This window comes from Prorops nasuta, unplaced genomic scaffold, assembly GCF_024137725.1.
Source record: "Prorops nasuta isolate Cenicafe-Biocafe unplaced genomic scaffold, Cenicafe_Pnas_1.2 PNAS00005, whole genome shotgun sequence".
NCBI lineage: Eukaryota > Metazoa > Arthropoda > Insecta > Hymenoptera > Bethylidae > Prorops > Prorops nasuta.
The window spans coordinates 2,180,955-2,202,535 of NW_027116802.1; the positions used below are offsets into that span (position 1 = coordinate 2,180,955).

Below are 21,581 nucleotides of genomic sequence, written 5' to 3' on the forward strand. Positions count from 1 at the left end.
TCAATTTCCCTTGTTTGCATTGTCCCATAATATACCCTGTAAGTGTCGCTGATCCTCCGCGATTAGGATCTGGCGATACATTTTGGCAAAATCAGCCGTGATAACAAACTGGTGCTTCCGAAAGCGGCACATTATTGTAACTAAATCCTGCTGGACTGTAGGGCCGACCATTTGCACATCATTCAGCGATATCCCGCTATCCGATTTGCACGACGCATCAAAGACGACCCTTAACTTGGTCGTAGTGCTGCTTTCCCTTCTCACTGCGTGGTGAGGTAAGTAATGATATTGACATCCTATCTGTGGGTCGAGATTGCGTACAGATGTCATATGGCCCAAAGCTTCGTACTCAGTCATTAACGCCGTGTATTGTGTATCTAGAGTAGCGTCCTTCTTGAACCTTGATTTCAGGACTCTGAATCTTTTTTCCGCTGTCGCGTATGTGCTACCCAGCTGCTCAAGATTCTCCCTCACAGGTATTCTAACTACAAGCCTACCTTCTTTGTTTCGGTATGTAGTTCGAGTGAACAATTCCTCACATGCACGCTCCTGCTCAGACCAAGTTCCCTTTACGTCAAAAATTCCTTGTTCTAATTCCCAGTATCGTCGAATGTACGATTCTATCTTAGTTTCCACTATGACGTGGCTTCTTAAGGCTTCGCGATGCATCATAGTACTAGGGTCCAGTCTACCCACTACTATCCATCCTAATCTCGTTTTTTGGAGTATTGGCTGGCCGTGCAGCAGTCAAATTTGTCCTACGCACATAATGTCCCAAAACAGTGCTCCTCCAAGTAATATATCCACTCTCCTTGCCTCATAGAATTCTGGATCGGCCAGAACGATGTCATCGAGTATCCTTAACATATCGTTTCCAACTGGAATACTTGGGAGCTCGTCGGTGATTTCCGGAATAATTAAGCATTCAATGGCTGTCTCAATGCTCCCCGTACGGGATTTTTTCTTGACCTCTGCCTGATATTGAATGTCTGTTGATAGTCTTGCAATCCCCGTCACAGGTACTTGCACCTTGGTTGTTTTCACACAGTTTTAGTCTCTCGCATGTCGTTTGCGTAATAAAATTGGGTTGGGATCCATTATCCAGTAACAGTCTGCGCTCCAATTGGCCGCCTGTCGAGCTAGCGGCGTGTACAATTGCAGTGGACAAGAAAACATGCGATCCCCTCTTATACGAACATTTTGAGGATATGACCGCCGCCTCTGACGATTCTTCCTGCTTGCGTTGATCTATTAAGAACTGTCCTTTGGCCTGACCTTGTGACTGGTCTGCGAAATCCGTCGTTTCCAGATGTAGCATCGTGTTATGATGCTTGCCACATTTTCGGCAGTTGCCCGCCTTATACTGTTTGCTTGTATGCCCAGTTCTCAAACAATTAAAGCATCCTTTAGACTCCCTGATCAGTTTCAATCTCCCAGCTATCGGAAGCTTAGAAAATTGCTCGCATGCATGGATAGCGTGTGCTTCCTTGCAGCAGACGCACGATTGTTTTGTGGTTGCTACATGACTCGCCACGGTACCCATGGACTTCATGTTTGTTTTCCCCCCTTGCTTATGATTATTATTTGTCGATGCTTGGCATTAATTTCTGGATTTTATGAGACAGCATTGTTCCGTCATAAAACTAGAAAAATCCGACCAATTTGGTGACCCTATCTTGGCATGCCTTTCCTCCCAGTCCGATCGCGTTCGTGGATCCAGTTTAGAGGCAATCGTGTAAACAATCAACGTGTCCGAGTACTGTACGGGTTCGCCTAGATTTTGCAACGACGAAAGACGATTAGCCGCGTCATCATGGAGTTCCTGTTGTAATGGGTTCTTCTACCACGATGAGCTGATCGTGATAGCTATCTTCCTATTATCTTCGGCCGTCCTTACATTCGGTATTTTCAGGGCGCCAGTTGGTCATGTGCGTGACCAACAACCCAGCGTTAACATAGGGGTCTTACCCCGCCATTCCAATCGTATGCATTTTCCAATGGGCTGATTGGTAGTGCATAGAGGAAGGTACGGAAGCCTGGTTTGCTTAATGTGCTAGGTCGTGGAGAGAGGGGAGGGTCCCTTACAGTTAGCCCGAGCCTCGCGACAATAGACACACTCTCCCACCCACTCACTCACACATGTGAGGGGAGGTGAGGAGACGAGAACATTTTATCGATATCTTTTCTCATAGGGGACTGTCAGGGTGGTGCATCCCCGCAATGCCCAAGTCCGCGGTGCCATGCGCGTTGCCATGGACTTAGCGGCGGCACCCGGCATGCGGCAGAAACCTACCATACCTGCACAGGCCCCTTCAGCGTTGCCAAGTCCGCCATGTTGGAAGATACTACGCTGTATAGTTTGTTGGCGAGAATTGAATATACCACGCAAAATGTATAGTAAGTGTGATTCACAGAGAAGAAACGAAGTATAGTGTTTTAGGTATAATAAGCTCTCAGTGCTTTCGGACGTGTTTTTTTTGGCCATTAATCTTGCGTCGCGGTGTTGTGTAGTTAGAATCAGAGGGGCGAGGGGATTTCTAGGGAGTTTGTACGTAGCTGTTAAATGGCGCGATTAACCCTCAATTTTATATCATCAACAAAAATAATATTTTCGGAAAACGATTGTGGAAAAGAAGGAAGGATTTTAATAAATAACAGAGAAGACAAAATATATCAGATGAGTATAAATTAATAAAAAAAATGAAAATTATTGTGAATTTTTAAGAAAATATACTTTGTGGTTATTTTATTTTTGTTACAGTTGAAATCCGGTTATGATGACTTTCAATTAAGGAAAAAAGTAATTATAGACTAATAAATGAAAAAGTATTAAAACAGGAAGCACTTCTCTGTATGGCCAAGTCATTTCAATAATTGTGACTTAATGTTATAATAGTGAATGTGTAAGCGATTAGTGCATATACAACAAACTCTTATTGTAAATTTAATAATCTTGTATGACAATGTTTTAATTGCTATTATTTTAAATTAAAGCTGGTTTAATTAACATATTTTTATTTCATCCCTTTCTCAAAATTCTAAACACACATGGTAATTACCTATTCTTGTAGTAGTCATATATTCGTTAAATTACATACAAAATTACAACTGTTTTATATTTGTAAAGCATAGCTGTTTGTTGCAATGATTTTTATTATTCAATGTGAGACAAATCGCATTTTGTTTAGGCAAATGTCTTATTTATCCGCCACATCCTTCCATATCTTATGTAACATTTATTTGCCTTGTTAGTTCTTTCTTTTAGTTTTCAAAATATACGATTAATTTTTTGCTATTTTTATATACACTTAGATATAGCTATTCTATTGACTAATTAATCTTATAAATGTCAAGATGATTGGTAAACCATTGTTCTATTAAAGTTGAAGAATGGACACTTGAATTATTTTACTTATAATGTTTGGCATCTCTTCCATAGGATATCTTCCCTTTAAATTTGAGAGGATGTTGTTCTCCAATACATTTAAGGATACTGCTGAATTTATCTTGCTTTTAGCTTCAAATAATTCACATTTGGATATCCTTCCTCAATATATAATACGTATTTTGTTAGTCCTATTTGTTTGTGAAATTTATCTGTTCTAAAACCTTAATTAATCCAGTTACTAGATATATAATATATCATTTTCAAAGAATTGATATCTTTCTATCAATCTTAACAATATCATAATAGATGTAATGAAATATGTATTCTATATTCAAAATAGATATCCATGCGTGTAGTTGGAAAACTATTTAAAGCTGAAAACAAGATGAACTCAGCAGTATACATATACCTTTTAAAGAACTTTATCTTCACAAATATTATCAGAACATATCTCGCAGAAAAGTTGCCAAATTTTAATAGCATCATTCAAATGTTCATTTTACAAATTAAACAAGATAATGGTTTAACAATCATTTCAACAATTACAAAAATAATTGCAGATCAGCAGTATTATTAGATCTGTGTGTATGTATAAATGATTAAAAAATTAATGTTATATGATATAGACTGGAAGAAAATAGTGCAACGGAGCCAAATAAATGTCGCATAAGATATGGAAGGATATGGCGGATAAATAAGACATTTACCTAAACAAAATGCGATTTGTCTCACATTGAATAATAAAAATCATTGCAACAAACAGCTATGCTTTACAAATATAAAACAGTTGTAATTTTGTATGTAATTTAACGAATATATGACTACTACAAGAATAGGTAATTACCATGTGTTTAGAATTTTGAGAAAGGGATGAAATAAAAATATGTTAATTAAACTAGCTTTAATTTAAAATAATAGCAATGAAAACATTGTCATACAAGATTATTAAATTTACAATAAGAGTTTGTTGTATATGCACTAATCGCTTACACATTCACTATTATAACATTAAGTCACAATTATTGAAATGACTGGGCCATACAGAGAAGTGCTTCATGTTTTAATACTTTTTCATTTATTAGTCTATAATTACTTTTTTCCTTAATTGAAAGTCATCATAACCGGATTTCAACTGTAACAAAAATAAAATAACCACAAAGTATATTTTCTTAAAAATTCACAATAATTTTCATTTTTTTTATTAATTTATACTCATCTGATATATTTTGTCTTCTCTGTTATTTATTAAAATCCTTCCTTCTTTTCCACAATCGTTTTCCGAAAATATTATTTTTGTTGATGATATAAAATTGAGGGTTAATCACGCCATTTGACAGCTACGGACAAACTCCCTAAAAATCCACTCGCCCCTCTGATTCTAACTTCCCCTCGTCAAAACTCAAGATTAATGGCCAAAACGTAGTATCCCGCAAGGACAGAAACTGTAGCGTAGGATCCCGCAGTGAACAGAAACTATAGCGTAGTATCCTAAGGATACTATGCTATAGGAAAATTATACTACGGTAGTATAATTATACTACACTTGGCAACGCTGGGTCCCTTATTCATCGATAGCATACAGTGTGTTCGTTGCGTAGGGAGCAAGCTCACCTCACCCACACGGACACACTCATCGTTGAGCCGGTGTGGTGTATGTCCGCCTCGCGCGACGCCCCAGGCCCGACTCACTCTCTTATTTCCCCCTCCTCAGGGGACTAGAGAGATCGCCTTTCGCAGGGGTCCCTGTGCTCACTTCTCCTCGTCTCAAGCCACCAAGTTACTTGGCACAGCCCTGCCTTGCTCGCTTGGTCGGCTTGGACTTTTAATTGGAGCGCCGGTCTTTTCATCCGGTCTTCTGACGGTCCACAGAGATGTTCCTAGACGGTACTTCTTGTCCACTCGGAAACCTATGCACCGAGTCGGTAATGTAGAGTTTGAAATAACCACTACTAATCGTTAGCTTTTTCTTTAATTTCTTTATTAAATCCGGTATCTTGATACGTAACGAGAGGACCTCGTTACATACCCCCCTCCGTAACGGAGGTTTCGACCCGAAACCGATACTTTCGAACCTAGTTCGCTCTATCCTTGTTAAGGGTCTACTTTTGGCGGTAATTCTGGCTTGTAAGGCTTGATGTCAACTGTTGACATTTTTCCAACCATCTTGCCTGCCAGATCTGACAGTTCAACCACTGTCTGCAATAACTTTTTAGCAATCATGAACGGTCCGGTGAATGGTTTATTCAGCGCGGCCGATATATGCTTTGCTGCATTCGATAGCTGTCGGTTTCGAATTAGAACTAATTCGCCAACCTCGTATTGCTTTTCGCGACGGCGTAAGTTGTAAGGCTTAGCCTGTCGTTCGTGAGCTTCGTCGAGAGCATGCTTGAAAACTAAACTTAAGGTTTCTAAGCGTTTCATTCTCGCTAGCCACTGTTCGGTAGGCTGCGGAAAGATTTCGGTATCGCCTTCCAATTCACGCTTCATCGACCTTGCTGCTTCTAGTTCTCTCCCAAAATTCGCAAAAGCCGGTGTAGCTTACAATGAATTGTGGTGGGCCGTATTGAATGCAAATTGGAATGCACTCAAATGACGATCCCACTCTCGATGATCAGAATCGAGAAAGGACCGTATCATCATTTTCAGGCTTCTATTAACCCTTTCTGTTGGGTTTGCCTGAGGGTGGTAAGGAGGTGTTATTGTTTGCCTCATACCCGTTAGTTGTAACAAAGAGTTTATATCTTTGTTTACAAACTCAGTACCGTTGTCGGTCACTAAGACTTTCGGTGTACCCCATCTGTGTATCACCAAGTTTTCAATAGCTTCTGCAATTTTCTTGCCGGTAGCTTTACGAAGTGGAGCGATCTCGATCCATTTCGTGTAAAGGTCTTGAATGACCAATACATACGAGAACCCTTGTTTACTTGGCGTCAGTGCACCCATAATATCTGCCGATATTACAGTCCACGGTTGTTCAACAATTCGGCGACCCATGAAGCCGACGGGAGCTTGTTGTTCTACTTTGCAGCGTTGGCATTCGTTGCAATGGCTGACGTATGACTTCACGTCTTTGAACATACCTGGCCAAAAATAATTTTTCGCAAGGCGTCGATAAGTACACTCTGGGAAATCGAATCGTTCCAAAATGTAAACACAATTTAAAGGTGCTTAGTTAGCGAGTCGGCGACATTTTTCCGAAAAGAGTTTGGGAATTTTTTCCTTAGGGTTAACAATACTGAAATTTCTAGGGGCTCCAAGAGGGCTCTGAAGCGCCATCTGAATGAAGCAGTCGTAACTGCTAATTGGTTTTGCAAGTGTGTGTGAGAAATGTTTACTGTTTATAGGATGGACGTAATATGAGGGTTAGAAAGCTAAGGAAGCTTTGTAAATACTAATTATCATTTACATCGGTGTTAAATATGTAAGTATTTAAATGTCATTATTAGATAATAGTTCATTGTTCGAATTGTAGACTGATAAAAGAATTATAATTAAATTAAACTAACTATTTCTTTTAAGATTTGTTAAGTGTCAACAGGGTTATAAACTCTTCCCATTCTTAGTCATAATGATTTATAGTTATTACTTTGTTGATCTTACCTTATGTTTTATTTAAATAGGTGGAATTATAGCAGATGGATGTAATTAATCATTTCCTGGCTTGACGTGCTACTTGCCAAAAAAGGGTGGACCTAACATGATTGAACGCTGCAAAGCAGACACATGAAATCATCAGATAAGTGAAATTTATTTTGCTTTGCTTCATTATTAAACAAAGCAACAAATGTCTTTGTGAATTCTTTATTTCTTTTTATAGATTATATGATATGACTAGTGGCTGTAAGTGTACAGGGCGTTTTTCTAACGGCGGCATATAGGAGATTCGTGTTAGTTGACTGTAGCACTCAGTTTGATCGAATCCTAAAGCATTGATTGGTCAGTTTCGCGTAGTGCCAACCTAAAATTAGTTGTCGCCAACACAGTAATAACATAACTGAGACGAGCCACCATTTTGGTGTGTAATAATTTCACACGTGTGTTTCGCAAGTAGAAAGATGATAGAATGAAAGAAATGTCAAAAGGAAATGTCAAAAATAGTAAGGTTAATGACGATCAAAATGAAAAGGTGAGAATAATATGAAAATAAATATTGTACACATAATTAAATAACGATGTTTAAATATTAAATGTTATGTTGTTTATATTCACATTAGATTCGGTGGATAAAGCAACAAGAAATAACGTATAGGTTATCTTAAGATGTAGTGAAGGTGGAGGATTTTAAGGATTTCAAGAGGTATAAAATTATAATGAAATATTTTTAATAAATACCAAATTTATTTAATTTTCGTTTTTACTTTTTTGTAAAATACTTCTTTCCTTCGCAGATCATGGACCATATAGTTAAACTGGAATAGTCGCAGCTTGAGAGTGCTTATACTATGTACGATAGATAAGACATTTGAAGTTCCAACAATGTACGTAATAAGTGTAGCATATGCCTAGCTGCTTGATAGATATCATTAGATTCAGACAAATGGAGGAAGCTGTGAAGGCGTGAACTTTCTACTGCTCGTGGACAGAAAGGATCAAACAAACATATCCAGATGAGTAATTTTTTAGTACAAAATAGATGTGAAATGCTATGAGGTAGATTCTTTGTGGTTTGTTTTTTATTATAGGTACTTATAATATTGGACAAATTTAAGAAACGACGTCATGAATGTGCAGCTTGGATTAATAAAATATATAAGTATCGATGGAAATTGACCAGTGGAATATAGGAATAGATTAGTCTGAAAATTGGTTTAAAAATTACAGAAAAAATGTCTCGCAATCTCAATATAAATTATAGGTAAGAGCACCAAAATACCTGCACTTTAACTAATAATAATAATCAATATATAGGTAAAAAAATACAAATAATATGTATTCTTAAATAGGTATTGTTAAAGCTAGAATGTTTGGTCATCACATATTTTTTCATCGATTGAAGACAGTTTGGGACTTACATACATTTTCTAATGTAATTATTTTTTATGAAAATGTCTTTGCCATGATTTTGAAGCTTAGGTCAACAGGACTGCATACCTCTGTTGATTAGGATATAAATCTAAATATGCCAATCGCAACTATCTTGCCTGAAGTTCTGGGCCACATATTTTGGTAAAAATGAAAAATATTTTAAGGAAGGATGAACGTCGAGGGTTATTATGAAGATAAGATGAATTTATTAATATCATTGCAAACTAATCTTTTTCAAATAGAATAAGTGACTAATTTGTTTCTATTTCAGGCTGTGAAATTGAGAGGACAATTTGTAGAGCATCAGATCCATTAGAAATTTATTCAATTTCACAACATGCTGAGGAACTTTGATCGCGTTTCAATCTATTATAGTATAATCGATTGAAATGGTTAAAGATATTACTACGACGAATAATAGTTAAAACCTAAAATAAATGGTTAATTGGAGCATTGTTTTTGTAATTTCTAGTTTAATTAGCAGTATATAATCGCATTAAATCCTGTAATAGTAATGTTAGTAGATATTTCTGCATATATTATTTGTACGAAATATTTTTGAAATTACTGTATGCAATTATTGCCTTCTTCGTTTAATTTGGAGAGCGCGAGAAATATAATGATGAAATTATCGAATATTTACATTTTAGTTTATATAATATCGATGTTATTTGGATATTGAGATGAAATATATGAGAATTTTTAAAATGTGCAATGTATCCTACGAATATTTGAATTTCAAAGAGGTCTTAGTTATATTAACACTTTATGTAATAAAAATTAGCTCATATTTTTTAGTTGTAGGAAACTAATTATTAATGCTATTATTGGAAGTTTGGATAATTCCTTAATTAATAAAAATTATATTTTACAATTTAAACATCTTTTATTCTAAATAAAATTTGATATTAATGTCAACGCTTACAAATTATAATACATATATATTTCAAAAATATATTTTAATTATAAATAGAGCTCAAAATGACCTCCACCAACTGCATAACACATCTCTATTCGTTTACTGAAGCTGTTCAATACGTTTTGCAGGTGCTGAGGTGTTAATCTCTCGCATTCTCCAATTATTAAATCTCGTAGATCTTCCAGGCTTTCGATCTCCATTCCATTGTAGATCCTATTTTTGATATGCCCCCAGATCCCAAAGTCGAGAGGAGCAAGATCGGGCGATCTTGGGGGCCACTCAATAGGGCCGTATTTCCCAATCCACCTTCCAGGATATTTGGCATGCAAATACTCGACCACAAATCTTGCCGTGTGCGGTGGAGCCCCATCTTGCTGAAATACTATGCGTCCCTAAAACATGTACCAAGATTATTTTTCAAATTAACTTTCTATATATTTCATAATTGTTTTTAAAGATTATTGAAAAGTTACATTATCAGCAGCCACTCTTTGAACTCTTGACTGAACATCATTCATCAGCAGATTTAAATACTTTTCGGCATTTAAATTGCCGTCGATAAATATTGGCCCGATGACATTTTCTCCCCATATTCCCAACCAGACATTTAGCTTCTCCTGATATTGGGTGTGAGATTCTATGGATTCGCGTGGGTTATCTTTTGACCAAAATCGAGTATTTTGCTTATTTGGCGAGTGTGTTAAGACGAACGTCGATTCGTCGGTAAATAAAATATTATTTAGGAGAGCTCCATCATCATCTATTTTATCCATCATTATTTTGCAAAACTGTAGTCTTTTTTCATAGTCCACTTCTTTGAGTTGTTGGCAGGTGTTGATTTTATATGCATAAAATTTGGCTTTTTTCAATATTCCGTGGACCGTTGATTTTGAGATACCATGCTGCCTACTGATGTCCATCAGCGATTGTCTTGCGTTACTCTCGGCGCAAGTTATGACAGCTTCTTTAATATTTTGTTGTACAGCCCTATTTGGACGATTTTTTTTAATATGGCTTGCGTCTAAACATCCGGTAGCCTCGAATTTTTTTATCAGACGGAAAACCGAACTGGTAGAGGGGTGGGGGGAATCATTATATTCTCTTGTAAATAATTCTATAATTTTTTTTATAGAGTTACCGCTGTAGTACCATTTTACTATCTGTATTTTTTGTTTGGTATCCATTTTTAATTAAACTGAAACAATTAATACAACGTTCTGTAATATATCAAGTTAACCAGAAATTGTCTTAATCTTTAGATACTACATATTTTAAACAAACAAATTTGATACTCACATTGTATATTTAATCTTTAATTAGTCAAATTCTTCGGTATAGCCACTGCTAATTCGCTGGTTCAATTTCTTCAAAAGAGACGTTTTAAACAATTGCTGCAACGTCTCTTTTGAAGAAATTGAACCAGCGAATTAGCAGTGGCTATACCGAAGAATTTGACTAATTAAAGATTAAATATACAATGTGAGTATCAAATTTGTTTGTTTAAAATATGTAGTATCTAAAGATTAAGACAATTTCTGGTTAACTTGATATATTACAGAACGTTGTATTAATTGTTTCAGTTTAATTAAAAATGGATACCAAACAAAAAATACAGATAGTAAAATGGTACTACAGCGGTAACTCTATAAAAAAAATTATAGAATTATTTACAAGAGAATATAATGATTCCCCCCACCCCTCTACCAGTTCGGTTTTCCGTCTGATAAAAAAATTCGAGGCTACCGGATGTTTAGACGCAAGCCATATTAAAAAAAATCGTCCAAATAGGGCTGTACAACAAAATATTAAAGAAGCTGTCATAACTTGCGCCGAGAGTAACGCAAGACAATCGCTGATGGACATCAGTAGGCAGCATGGTATCTCAAAATCAACGGTCCACGGAATATTGAAAAAAGCCAAATTTTATGCATATAAAATCAACACCTGCCAACAACTCAAAGAAGTGGACTATGAAAAAAGACTACAGTTTTGCAAAATAATGATGGATAAAATAGATGATGATGGAGCTCTCCTAAATAATATTTTATTTACCGACGAATCGACGTTCGTCTTAACACACTCGCCAAATAAGCAAAATACTCGATTTTGGTCAAAAGATAACCCACGCGAATCCATAGAATCTCACACCCAATATCAGGAGAAGCTAAATGTCTGGTTGGGAATATGGGGAGAAAATGTCATCGGGCCAATATTTATCGACGGCAATTTAAATGCCGAAAAGTATTTAAATCTGCTGATGAATGATGTTCAGTCAAGAGTTCAAAGAGTGGCTGCTGATAATGTAACTTTTCAATAATCTTTAAAAACAATTATGAAATATATAGAAAGTTAATTTGAAAAATAATCTTGGTACATGTTTTAGGGACGCATAGTATTTCAGCAAGATGGGGCTCCACCGCACACGGCAAGATTTGTGGTCGAGTATTTGCATGCCAAATATCCTGGAAGGTGGATTGGGAAATACGGCCCTATTGAGTGGCCCCCAAGATCGCCCGATCTTGCTCCTCTCGACTTTGGGATCTGGGGGCATATCAAAAATAGGATCTACAATGGAATGGAGATCGAAAGCCTGGAAGATCTACGAGATTTAATAATTGGAGAATGCGAGAGATTAACACCTCAGCACCTGCAAAACGTATTGAACAGCTTCAGTAAACGAATAGAGATGTGTTATGCAGTTGGTGGAGGTCATTTTGAGCTCTATTTATAATTAAAATATATTTTTGAAATATATATGTATTATAATTTGTAAGCGTTGACATTAATATCAAATTTTATTTAGAATAAAAGATGTTTAAATTGTAAAATATAATTTTTATTAATTAAGGAATTATCCAAACTTCCAATAATAGCATTAATAATTAGTTTCCTACAACTAAAAAATATGAGCTAATTTTTATTACATAAAGTGTTAATATAACTAAGACCTCTTTGAAATTCAAATATTCGTAGGATACATTGCACATTTTAAAAATTCTCATATATTTCATCTCAATATCCAAATAACATCGATATTATATAAACTAAAATGTAAATATTCGATAATTTCATCATTATATTTCTCGCGCTCTCCAAATTAAACGAAGAAGGCAATAATTGCATACAGTAATTTCAAAAATATTTCGTACAAATAATATATGCAGAAATATCTACTAACATTACTATTACAGGATTTAATGCGATTATATACTGCTAATTAAACTAGAAATTACAAAAACAATGCTCCAATTAACCATTTTTTTTAGGTTTTAACTATTATTCGTCGTAGTAATATCTTTAACCATTTCAATCGATTATACTATAATAGATTGAAACGCGATCAAAGTTCCTCAGCATGTTGTGAAATTGAATAAATTTCTAATGGATCTGATGCTCTACAAATTGTCCTCTCAATTTCACAGCCTGAAATAGAAACAAATTAGTCACTTATTCTATTTGAAAAAGATTAGTTTGCAATGATATTAATAAATTCATCTTATCTTCATAATAACCCTCGACGTTCATCCTTCCTTAAAATATTTTTCATTTTTACCAAAATATGTGGCCCAGAACTTCAGGCAAGATAGTTGCGATTGGCATATTTAGATTTATATCCTAATCAACAGAGGTATGCAGTCCTGTTGACCTAAGCTTCAAAATCATGGCAAAGACATTTTCATAAAAAATAATTACATTAGAAAATGTATGTAAGTCCCAAACTGTCTTCAATCGATGAAAAAATATGTGATGACCAAACATTCTAGCTTTAACAATACCTATTTAAGAATACATATTATTTGTATTTTTTTACCTATATATTGATTATTATTATTAGTTAAAGTGCAGGTATTTTGGTGCTCTTACCTATAATTTATATTGAGATTGCGAGACATTTTTTCTGTAATTTTTAAACCAATTTTCAGACTAATCTATTCCTATATTCCACTGGTCAATTTCCATCGATACTTATATATTTTATTAATCCAAGCTGCACATTCATGACGTCGTTTCTTAAATTTGTCCAATATTATAAGTACCTATAATAAAAAACAAACCACAAAGAATCTACCTCATAGCATTTCACATCTATTTTGTACTAAAAAATTACTCATCTGGATATGTTTGTTTGATCCTTTCTGTCCACGAGCAGTAGAAAGTTCACGCCTTCACAGCTTCCTCCATTTGTCTGAATCTAATGATATCTATCAAGCAGCTAGGCATATGCTACACTTATTACGTACATTGTTGGAACTTCAAATGTCTTATCTATCGTACATAGTATAAGCACTCTCAAGCTGCGACTATTCCAGTTTAACTATATGGTCCATGATCTGCGAAGGAAAGAAGTATTTTACAAAAAAGTAAAAACGAAAATTAAATAAATTTGGTATTTATTAAAAATATTTCATTATAATTTTATACCTCTTGAAATCCTTAAAATCCTCCACCTTCACTACATCTTAAGATAACCTATACGTTATTTCTTGTTGCTTTATCCACCGAATCTAATGTGAATATAAACAACATAACATTTAATATTTAAACATCGTTATTTAATTATGTGTACAATATTTATTTTCATATTATTCTCACCTTTTCATTTTGATCGTCATTAACCTTACTATTTTTGACATTTCCTTTTGACATTTCTTTCATTCTATCATCTTTCTACTTGCGAAACACACGTGTGAAATTATTACACACCAAAATGGTGGCTCGTCTCAGTTATGTTATTACTGTGTTGGCGACAACTAATTTTAGGTTGGCACTACGCGAAACTGACCAATCAATGCTTTAGGATTCGATCAAACTGAGTGCTACAGTCAACTAACACGAATCTCCTATATGCCGCCGTTAGAAAAACGCCCTGTATATTCTGCACATGTATCCATGCAACCTCTTTTGCAACGTGCTTATTTCTATGGTAAGAGTTATTTTAGTGATTAATAAATTTTACATGTTAAAGGAACTAGAAAAACTTGTAGTTTTGATACATATAGTTAACGCTGCTACCAGAAAATGGATATCAGTTATCTGAATTTTCAATGTCTTCTATGAATCCGTTATCATTTTTTAAATAATTTGTGATTCACTCTCGTTTTCACAGTTAGGTAAAGAAAGTACTGCTTTTTCTCTAGATATAATTAAAAATGGTTAAACTTTCGTTTCTATTTTAGGAATGTATGCCAACAAAATTTTCATAATTTCAAAAAGAAGCAAAGCAAGTTTTATTTTACTGCCTATAAGTAATTGTAAGATATTGTAATGGTTCTCGACACCTAGGCGTCAATTAACCGTTATGAAAGTGGACTAACGTTTCAGCCAATTAAAGATTTACCTTATACGAAAGTGAGTATTTTATTACGCTGTTTTCAAATTAATTTAGTTTATCTACTACATATGGTTGAAACATTTTATTTCAGATTGAGGGCAAGGAACATATGATTTTATCTTTTTAGTATAGAATAAAATCTAAACAAAGTGAATATGATAGAAAGGTCTGTGAAGAAAGTGGAAAACATAGTATGTTAAGATAATCTTTCGGCTCTATTTTCATAATAAAATTTACATTATTTGTGTGAAATCGTAAATGCAAAATTTTCGTTATGGTGCAAATACTTTTTTTTCAACAAAATTAATTTATTAATAATTTCATCATTATTGTGTTGCTCAATAATGATTGTAGGTAAATTAATATTTGCGTTGTGAGTAACAGAAGATAGTTTAATATTTTCCAGATACTTGCGCATTTGTTCTTTCTCCTGTTCCTTAAGTATATATATTTCACTAAAATTATTAATTAAACTAAATATTGAAATTTCAACGTTATCTTTAGTTGATTCAATAATTTTTAGTTTTTCATAAAATTTATTAATTTCAAGACTTGTTTTTATCGTTTTATTTTTTTTTTCTCTGGTTTTGTAAGTACCTGCTTCCATCTTCTCCTTCACATCTTTGATTTCAACTGAAATCATTTTAAGTGTATCTACAAAAGCCATAATCTCATATTAATAATAATAATTTTTAGAATTGATTGAAGAATATGTTGAAATCGTGTTTTATTTGCAAGGTGCAAAATGATGAATAAATGACTAAATGAACATTGAATTATTACTTAGTAACAACTATCTCATCATTTGTAATTTAAGTAGAAATATCATGCTGAGTTGAATGTTCCTGATTATTTGTAATTTAATGCTTATTTTGTACATACTAGATGAAGAGAAAACTTACTGAAGAGAAAACTTACTGAAGAATAAATTGTAATGTGGGTGTTTACCCAATTTCTTATTTAACGTTCGGTGGTAGCTTTCCACATAATTGTTTGTTCTGTCTTCTTGATTAAAAACAGAAAACTTTTGTGGCCCCACTTTATTTAGCCATTGTCTCTCGTAGTATGTTAATAATGGATTAAAAAAATCTCCAAATTCTTCTTCTGTTTCTTGTTTAATCATTTCAAATATTTTTCTAATATAATGATGAGGCAATAATGCTAAATAAATTAATTTTTTTTAAACTATAAATCGTTCTAGGTAATTGCATTTACTTTTTCTTCTAATAATAATATTTATTCTTTCTGCATTATGTATAATCGCCTGAAAACCATTGAAAATGTTTAACAATAATTACTACTTATCTTAAAGTTAAAAATGCAAATTACTTACTTGTGCATAATGGAAATAACAGAAATTGGACTTAATATTTGGGAATATATCTTTTAAAGCATTAGAAATAGCTACTTCATAATCCGTCGTAATTGTAATGGGAGAAAAATTTGGAAATTTATCTTTTATAAACGAAAAAATTTGATAATAATTGTCTTCTGTTTTGTTATTCATTATAACCCAAATAGAAGGAACTGCCTATGTTTTTATTAATTAAACTGTTTTATACATAAATAATAAAATTTTAAATGGAATAAACTATGGGACTTACTACAGATAGGACGCTATTTTTAATTTTTATAAAAATCGTTAATAATTGAATGTTTTTATCTTTAAATTTTGGAATCGCGCTATATGTTGCATCAACAAATATATTATTTTTTTGCAAGAAAGATTTAATAAATTGTTCATCAAAAATGATAATATGTTTTGAGTATGTCGTTTTTATTACTTCCACTGTAAAATTTCATTCCTCTGATATCTTTAAATATTTATTACCTTTGTTTCTCAAAATATTGTATAAAACTATTGAAGGATTTGGTCTTTATATTAATGTGCATTACATTATTTTTTCTTTTATACCTTTGTATAAATCTTCTGCATGACACGTAATTAACAGTTTTTGCAATATCAGGATACCTACAATCAAACATCAATGTTTGCTGCTTTGCAATTTTTACATATAAAATGTATATATGGTGATAAAAGTCATAAGATAGATATTAAAATATATACTTAGATATCGCTGCTGCATAAATTTGTTTGGGTTCCATTTCCGAAATCTTACTTAAATCTTGTAAGCATTGTAAAAAATCTTTTTTCCTCAAGTTTTTAGTTCCATGATTATGATTTTTCCGTAACGAAAATATCTCGTTTTCTATTATACCTCTTGCTTGACAATCCTTCTCTTTGCAATTAAGATAACTGAAGAACAAAAATAGAAATATTATAAAAACATGACATATTTTATAAAGTAATTGAAAATCGGACATTTCTCTACATCAAAGTATGAATGTTATAGAATTTATATTTAATACATTTTACATACTCAATATTCTTGTATTTTTTGTTTATATAATAAAAATGACCGTCTATTTCTTTCATTTTTATAATTTATTGAAATCGTTTAAAGTTATTTTATTTCCTTTCGTACAATTCAATAGCTTTTAAAATACTGATACTAAATTCTAGACTAACCAATGTATGCGATATTCGTTTGTTTACAACCGCCCCTTCTTCTCGGAACACGAGACAAAAACCTAACGCATTTTATACAACTACACGAAAATATAATGTTATTACATTAATAAACTTTTTGTCAAATTCAATTATATTGATTTAACTGAGGATGTTAAAAAACAAATATTACGTTTTCTTCCTAAATTTAATTAAATAAAAGAGCACCAATAGTCGAATAAAAAATAATTGCATACAGCTGTAGAGAAATAAAATTTATTAACACAATACTAACATTGTAAATAGTTAATAGACGCCTAGGTTTCGAGAACCATTACAATATCTTACAATTACTTATAGGCAGTAAAATAAAACTTGCTTTGCTTCTTTTTGAAATTATGAAAATTTTGTTGGCATACATTCCTAAAATAGAAACGAAAGTTTAACCATTTTTAATTATATCTAGAGAAAAAGCAGTACTTTCTTTACCTAACTGTGAAAACGAGAGTGAATCACAAATTATTTAAAAAATGATAACGGATTCATAGAAGACATTGAAAATTCAGATAACTGATATCCATTTTCTGGTAGCAGCGTTAACTATATGTATCAAAACTACAAGTTTTTCTAGTTCCTTTAACATGTAAAATTTATTAATCACTAAAATAACTCTTACCATAGAAATAAGCACGTTGCAAAAGAGGTTGCATGGATACATGTGCAGAATATACACTTACAGCCACTAGTCATATCATATAATCTATAAAAAGAAATAAAGAATTCACAAAGACATTTGTTGCTTTGTTTAATAATGAAGCAAAGCAAAATAAATTTCACTTATCTGATGATTTCATGTGTCTGCTTTGCAGCGTTCAATCATGTTAAGTCCACCCTTTTTTGGCAAGTAGCACGTCAAGCCAGGAAATGATTAATTACATCCATCTGCTATAATTCCACCTATTTAAATAAAACATAAGGTAAGATCAACAAAGTAATAACTATAAATCATTATGAGTAAGAATGGGAAGAGTTTATAACCCTGTTGACACTTAACAAATCTTAAAAGAAATAGTTAGTTTAATTTAATTATAATTCTTTTATCAGTCTACAATTCGAACAATGAACTATTATCTAATAATGACATTTAAATACTTACATATTTAACACCGATGTAAATGATAATTAGTATTTACAAAGCTTCCTTAGCTTTCTAACCCTCATATTACGTCCATCCTACAAACAGTAAACATTTCTCACACACACTTGCAAAACCAATTAGCAGTTACGACTTCTTCTTTCAGATGGCGCTTCAGAACCCTCTTGGACCTTGGAGCCCCTAGAAATTTCAGTATTGTTAACCCTAAGGAAAAAATTCCCAAACTCTTTTCGGAAAAATGTCGCCGACTCTTTTATCATAGCTGCCAGAAAAGACATTTCTTAATTTGCTTCGGCTAGCACGGCTTTGCTCGTTGGCTAAACGAACGAAGATCGAGCGCGAGAAAGAGAGGTCCGAGAAAAGTATACCGCTCTCTTTCGTACTTACGTTCAATGAAGCTTGCCGAAGTCAAGCGACGGAAGTCGAGACACTATGCATCGCTGTGATGGTATATGTGATCAGCGAGAAGGGACACAAGTGGGGACGTCTCACGCATGCCAGAATTTCCAGAAGGCTTTCGGAGTCGTAGTGAGCCTATGGTTGCATAGTGGGAGGAACGAATACCCGCTTTCTATCATCACTGCTGAGTGCTTGGTCCGGCTCAGTGAAGCCAGATCGAGGACGGATTTTCTAGCCGGCCTGCGCGCGCAGGTCTCACACATAGAGAGCTGCTAGCGTCCGTGAGTGGAGGCTTCATTGCTCTTCCAGTCGTAGCACGCACACTCTTTCACCGGTACATAGGTGTATCGGCAGAGATGAAACGGGAGATTGCTCATGCGAGGTCCCGAGGCAATCCCTACCGGTAGGCGGCGCTGGTGTTGGCAAACGCGTGTCTCAGGTCCATCTAACCCCTAACGCCATCTATCGGAAGAGACCACGAAGCACGAGCGTTAAGCTTAGAATAGGGTAAAACATATATGCATTGTTGCCAGAAAGCGGAATAAAGAGAGAGCGGAGATATTTTCTCGGACCTCTCTGTCTTTCTCGCTGTTAGCTTCTAGCAGAAGAGTCGAGGCAAAATCTTTCCGTTTCGCTTTGCCGAAAATCTACCAATATTCGATGTCATTTATATTTGCAGGCCAATGCCTTTATACATGATTTTTTCAGCATATTTATTTATCAGCATTGACTTATTTAAATCAATAATAAATTAAGGAAATGCGTATTTGATATATAATAATTATTTTAACTATAATTTCATCGTTATATTTCGCTTATTTCCGTAAAATCTGAATTTCTTTAGTTTATTATTGATTATTGTAAGTCAATGGCCATTAAAAAAAATTTAATCTTAAAAAAAAAAAGAAAAGTACCGTTCAGGAATCGAACCCGGACCCACAAATCGCCACGCTATTACCTTACCGCCTAGACCACGAGGCTTCTTCAGTGCACCGTAAACAGATAGTCTTTTTAAGGGCTTGAAATCTTCTTTTAAACCATATAAATAAACGAGCAACCGACAGCTTTATTCATTATTATTCTGTCATAATGGTACACAAATTAAGGAATAATTATATTTTGAATAGTTTTCAAAAGCTTTTCCAATAGCCAAGAACGAAGATAAATAATCAACGCTCGCAGTTTCCGTTCTTGGTTATTGGAAAAGATTTTGAAAATCTACATTATATAATTATTCTTTAATTTGTGTACCATTATGATAGAATAATAATGAATAAAGATGTCGGTTCTTCGTTTATTTATATGGTTTAAAAGAAGATTTCAAGCCCTTAAAAAGACTATCTGTTTACGGTGCACTGAAGAAGCCTCGTGGTCTAGGCAGTAAGGTAATAGCGTGGCGATTTGTGGGTCCGGGTTCGATTCCTGAACGGTACTTTTCTTTTTTTTTTTAAGATTAAATTTTTTTTAATGGCCATTGACTTACAATAATCAATAATAAACTAAAGAAATTCAGATTTTACGGAAATAAGCGAAATATAACGATGAAATTATAGTTAAAATAATTATTATATATCAAATACGCATTTCCTTAATTTATTATTGATTTAAATAAGTCAATGCTGATAAATAAATATGCTGAAAAAATCATGTATAAAGGCATTGGCCTGCAAATATAAATGACATCGAATATTGGTAGATTTTCGGCAAAGCGAAACGGAAAGATTTTGCCTCGACTCTTCTGCTAGAAGCTAACAGCGAGAAAGACAGAGAGGTCCGAGAAAATATCTCCGCTCTCTCTTTATTCCGCTTTCTGGCAACAATGCATATATGTTTTACCCTATTCTAAGCTTAACGCTCGTGCTTCGTGGTCTCTTCCGATAGATGGCGTTACGGGTTAGATGGACCTGAGACACGCGTTTGCCAACACCAGCGCCGCCTACCGGTAGGGATTGCCTCGGGACCTCGCATGAGCAATCTCCCGTTTCATCTCTGGTATCGGTCTCCTTCGACAAGCTTCGGTAGATCTCGGAAGCGAGAAGGAACGTTGTTGATTCTCGGACCTCTCTCTTATTCAATTGTGCGTACCAAACGACTCGAAGCAAAACAAAATCCTTTTCCAAATGCTTCGGTAAAAGTTAAAGTACCGAAGGTCCCACCTTGAAATAAAAATCAACCAAAATTAGTTTGTAATTATTACAAAATACTTATAATAAAGCCATTAACTTATTGGATTTGATAATAAATACAAAAAATGCGTTCTTAATATCAAATAATAAGTTGATGTATAATAAATTCAATGTTTATGCATCAATCTGTTAAGAAAAGCATTTTTTTATTTATTATCAAGCCCAATAAGTTACTGGTTATTAAAAAAAAAAATCTTGCACAGAAAAAAAATGAAAAAAAAACTAATCCCCGCTAAGGATCGAACCCGAGCCCGCTGCGTAAGAGACGGCAGCCTTACCGCCTGAGCCACAGAGCTTACTTGTCATTTTAGAAGCGAAATAGCCTTTTAAATGCGTACTATAATTCTTTTATTAACTCGTTGTAAACAATCAAGAATTAGCTGCATTAATAAATATATTTATTTAAAAAGTATTATTGCTCATGATTTATTGTATTTTTCATTTGAAGCATACATTTTGCATGAAGATACGATAGTTTAAGGGTATCCATGCAGTACTTTAAATACGAAGCTCTTTTCATATGCTCCGTTAACACAAATTAATCGATTACACGTGACATATAATATTGCTTAATTTACAATTCGTAATCGATTTATTTCTGTACAGTTGATGTACCGAAATTCGGTCGATAGCTCTTTAAAAGTAAACACAGACGATAGACCGAGTA

At 33.9% G+C, this 21,581-nt stretch overlaps 2 protein-coding genes and 1 long non-coding RNA gene across 4 annotated transcripts; 1 reads left to right on the forward strand and 2 right to left on the reverse strand.

Annotated features, from left to right (window-relative positions):
- On the reverse strand, positions 1-672 carry LOC136773784 (uncharacterized). The gene has a single exon (XM_066727695.1). The coding sequence runs from the start codon at positions 670-672 to the stop codon at positions 1-3; it is 672 nt and encodes a 223-aa protein (XP_066583792.1).
- A 265-nt stretch (positions 673-937) lies between these two features.
- On the reverse strand, positions 938-1,552 carry LOC136773785 (uncharacterized). The gene has a single exon (XM_066727696.1). The coding sequence runs from the start codon at positions 1,550-1,552 to the stop codon at positions 938-940; it is 615 nt and encodes a 204-aa protein (XP_066583793.1).
- A 12,602-nt stretch (positions 1,553-14,154) lies between these two features.
- LOC136773583 (uncharacterized) lies at positions 14,155-15,614 on the forward strand. 2 transcript variants are annotated; one of them, XR_010822649.1, is made up of 4 exons: positions 14,155-14,256; positions 14,318-14,443; positions 14,510-14,681; positions 14,756-15,614. It is a non-coding gene; the product is annotated as an uncharacterized lncRNA (long non-coding RNA). The 2 variants fall into 2 exon arrangements; XR_010822648.1 differs by lacking the exon at positions 14,155-14,256 and having other exon boundaries at positions 14,278-14,443.
- The last annotated feature ends 5,967 nt before the right edge of the window (positions 15,615-21,581 follow it).